At 53.9% G+C, this 4,089-nt stretch overlaps 1 protein-coding gene across 1 annotated transcript in view; it reads right to left on the reverse strand.

Moving 5' to 3' along the window:
* The window catches only part of PTSG_09674 (synaptosomal-associated protein), a gene marked incomplete at both ends in the record, with an annotated part of 7,121 nt that overhangs the window by 1,596 nt on the left and 1,436 nt on the right, over positions 1 to 4,089 (reverse strand). The window contains 11 exons of the mRNA XM_004990041.1: positions 459 to 561; positions 757 to 797; positions 979 to 1,092; positions 1,384 to 1,512; positions 1,760 to 1,831; positions 2,037 to 2,143; positions 2,407 to 2,592; positions 2,747 to 2,824; positions 3,050 to 3,125; positions 3,285 to 3,360; positions 3,623 to 3,693. Coding sequence (XP_004990098.1) covers positions 459 to 561; positions 757 to 797; positions 979 to 1,092; positions 1,384 to 1,512; positions 1,760 to 1,831; positions 2,037 to 2,143; positions 2,407 to 2,592; positions 2,747 to 2,824; positions 3,050 to 3,125; positions 3,285 to 3,360; positions 3,623 to 3,693 — 1,053 coding nt within the window. The remainder of the gene's footprint in view (positions 1 to 458; positions 562 to 756; positions 798 to 978; positions 1,093 to 1,383; positions 1,513 to 1,759; positions 1,832 to 2,036; positions 2,144 to 2,406; positions 2,593 to 2,746; positions 2,825 to 3,049; positions 3,126 to 3,284; positions 3,361 to 3,622; positions 3,694 to 4,089) is intronic.

The following is a 4,089-nucleotide window of genomic DNA, read 5'->3' on the forward strand; positions in this document are numbered from 1 at the left end:
GTGTGTGTGTGTGTGTGTGTGTGTGTGTGTGTGTGTGTGTGTGTGTGTGTGTGTGTGTGTGTGTGTGTGTGTGTGTGTGTGTGTGTGTGTGTGTGTGTGTGTGTGTGTGTGTGTGTGTCCAGCGTTACATCACGACGTGCTTGCCCGTCCACTTCTTGGTGCGAGCTCTTGCTTCAGCTGCACGAGGCGGCTCCGCTTGTTCACCAGCAGTTGCTGTTCAGACAGCCCGTCCTGTTTTGTGTGTTGCGGTTGTGTTGGTTGCGTTTGTCGTGTGACATATGAACGGAAGCAGGAAGCAGCGAAGGGCAGCCAATGTGAGTTGTAGTAGCGAGGGTACCGAACGGAACGCAACACCAGTTTGAGCAAAGGTGATGTCATGTCGTGATGATCATCAACACACAAACACACACACACACACACTCATGCACACAAACACATACACGCACGAGAGGACGTACCAGTCTGTCTTTGAGGCTGAGTCGAACCATTTCTGTCTCAAACAACAAGCGTGCGTGGAGCAGCAGCCACGTGCACACACTCGACGGCAACTCAGCATCCACCCTGCAGTAGAGAGAGAGAGAGAGAAAGTGTGTGTGTGTGTGTATGTGTGTGTGAGTGTGTGTTTGTGCGTGTGTGTGACGAGAACGACAATGCAGAGAGCCGCAGCCACGAGGGACACGACACACAGCATGATTCACTGGTACAAGCACACGCACACACCTTCACACACACACACACATACACATTCACACATACCCATGTATCTTGGCGGATTGTTCGTAGAGTAGCCGCAGCACCTGTGTGCAGGACATTCCACATGATACCAAGGAGGTGGGAAATGCAATCAATATCAATGCAACCAAAGAAGCATCCAGTCAACCAACCAAAGCACGACCCAAGAGACCGAGCATCTCGCTGCCGTCAGAGTGCATGCACATGCCACTTACGAAATGTACACACACGCACGCACACGCATACCTGGTCGGGAACGTGTGGATGGAGCGCGTGCTTGATGCGTTCGCACTTGATGACGCTGAGCGGTTTCGAGCCCGTTGGCGGCGCACCGGCCACCTCCGCAGCAACGCGCACAATCTATGGCGGTCATGACGTGTCAGTTGTGGTGGTGGTGGTGGTGGTGGTGGTGGTGGTGGTGGTGGTGGTGGTGGTGGTGGTGGTGGTGGTGGTGGTGGTGACTGTTGGGAAAGAGGATGTACTTGGAAACGCAGTCGTGCGTGCACACGATCATGCCCACGAACATTCACACGCACACACGCACACGCACACACACACACACGCACACACACACACACAGAGACGCACACATACGCACACACAGAGCAACCACGCACACCCCCGTCCCTCCTCCTCCATCATCCCTTCCACCTCGGCTGCTGCTGGATTCCAGTCGCGCGCAGCGGTTTCGCGGAGATAAAAGCGGGAGAGGCGATCGGAGGACGGGGCGCCATCAGCAAAGCCCGTGTACGCCAGCATCAGCTTGTCCAGTGACAGGTGCTGGTTGGAGCAGTGGAAACACGGTGAGAGGGGGGAAGAACGTATGTACAGCAAACGCGTCATGTAAGCTGGCACGGGGAAGCATGGATGGAAGATAAGCAAGTTGGTACATCCGGACAAAGCACACTGAAATGCACCGTACACACGCACATGCACACACGCACATGCACATGCACATGCACACACGCACACGCACACATGCACACACGCACACACGCATGCCACGAGACATGAACGCTTGCCCCACCGAGTCTGGAAACAGCTCCGTCATGAGCCAGGAGAGGTGCTGGGGCGTTGAGAGCTGCAACGTGTGGATCAACTGAACATGTGTGGAAGAACGAGACGAGCGTGTGGCCGGTGAGGAAACGCGGGTGGATGGAAGATGGAATGCATGGGTGGGTGGATGCTTTTGAAGTGTACATGCACACACACACACATATCATCACGAGCCAAAGCACAATTCAACACACGCATACATACAAACATGCGACGCACACACACACAATGATAAGCACAGGACGCACCATGTGGACGATTGTGTAGTGCATAAGCGATGACACATCCTGCTTTCCGACGAGCGAGAAGAAGAGCAGCTGTACGAGTGGATCGGCGCTGCTGTGATGCTCTACAGCTGAGGTGCAAACGAACGCACACCGCCAGAGGCCACGTGCACACGCGAGTACGAACCAACGGTCGCAACGTACGAGGGGAAGAAGCGGCTGCAATTTAGGGGCGAACCGTGGATGTGCGCACGAACACGGCACACAAAAACAAAGAGAGGGAGCAACATACGCACGACACACACACACACACATACACACACGCACGACACACACATACACACACATACACACACGCACGACACACACACCCAGAGCAAACACACACACGTACAGAAGAGAAAGTCGCGGATGGCGAGCGTGGCGGCATCTGCGTGGGGAAAGCGGTCGTCAAACATGTTGTACATGTGTTGCTGGAACGAGATGACGTCGTCCTCACTGGTGGCGGTGCCAAAGGCGAGCTGTACGTCGTGGGCGAGCACGCGGCCAGCAAGATCTGTGATGTACGCATACACAACCTCTGCACAACCACGGTAAGACACACGCACATACATGCACACGCACACGCATGCAGACGGGGTGAGGATGTGCGGTGGTAATGGGCAGCAACGAGCGACATGGCAGCAGCAGCACCACCAGGGATTATGATGGGGGCCATTGCTGCGTCCTCTCACCAATGGAGAGAAGCGTTGGCGGCAGCGATTCAAACTGGCGACGCGTGCCCAACTGGCGCCACAGCAACTTGTGGTCGTCTGCCATCGTTGATCCGTTGAGGGTTTTTCGGGGAATGGAATGTAACCACAAGCGAACACACTATCAGGTCAAGTTGATCGCTGGCATGCAAATGTGTGTCTGTGTGTCTGTGTGTTTGTGTGTGTGTGTGTGTGGTTGTGTGGCTGTGTGTGTGTGTGTGTTGGTGTGTTTGTGTGTCTGTGTGTGTCTGTGTGTCTGTGTGGCTGTGTGTGTGCACATCACACCCCCATCGACGTGTTCGGGTCGCTGTTCGACAGCAAGTGACGCCGGCCGCGTTGCCGGAAGATGCGGCTCCTTCAGCTGTCAAACAGCACATGCGTGAACATGTGCGTGTGTGTGTTTGTGTGTTTGTGTGTGTGTGTGTGAATACACACATTCATACATGCGTGCTGGTGTGTGTGTGTGTGTGTGCAGGTATCAAGGCAACGAAAGGATCAATCAACGAGCATGGAGTAGCACCTGCGGATAAAATTGGCCGACGACCTCAAACGCCTCCGTGTCGCGATCAGCAAACTGCTGCGCTTTCTCTTTCGCGCTAATGAACACGGCACATGGGCACGCAAAGGGAGCAGATGCAGTGGTGTGCAAGGGAGCGTGAGAAGCGTGAGAGGTGCAGCACATCGTCGCTCTCCAAACAAACACACGCATACACATACACATACACTTACACATACACATACACATACACATACGCATACACATACACATACACATACACATACACATACACATACACATACACATACACATGCACATACACATACACATACACACACAACTCAGGCCGCGCCACTCACCGCGACATGTCTGCTGCTGTCATGGTGAGTTCCCGTGCAACCGTCTTCAGCATGCTCATCGATTCTTCATGCTGCACATATACGCACAAGCATGCGGTGATCCAAGAACGTGTGGTGTAAGCGAAGGAATGTACGCGTACAGCTGTGTGTGTGCATACATGTATTTCCTTGTGTGCTGACAGTACCCTTGGGCACTGCTGTCATGAAAAGCTTACGTTGGTTGAGGGTGGGTCCCACACAAATGCACGTGGATGTGTCAAGGAGCAGCTGTGTTGGCGAGACGCCGACGTTGCGGCTGATGATGATGTCGACAAGGATGATGATGTCGATGGTGGTGGAAACCAGAGAATAGCTTCGGCTTAGGGACAACGAACCACGAACCAAGAACAAGAAGCAACATGAGGTTGGAGGATTGAGTTGCTGTCTACATAGTACAGTCCACGTTTGATAGCTCGTCGTGTGGGTGT

This window comes from Salpingoeca rosetta (genome assembly GCF_000188695.1).
Source record: "Salpingoeca rosetta unplaced genomic scaffold supercont1.26, whole genome shotgun sequence".
NCBI lineage: Eukaryota > Choanoflagellata > Craspedida > Salpingoecidae > Salpingoeca > Salpingoeca rosetta.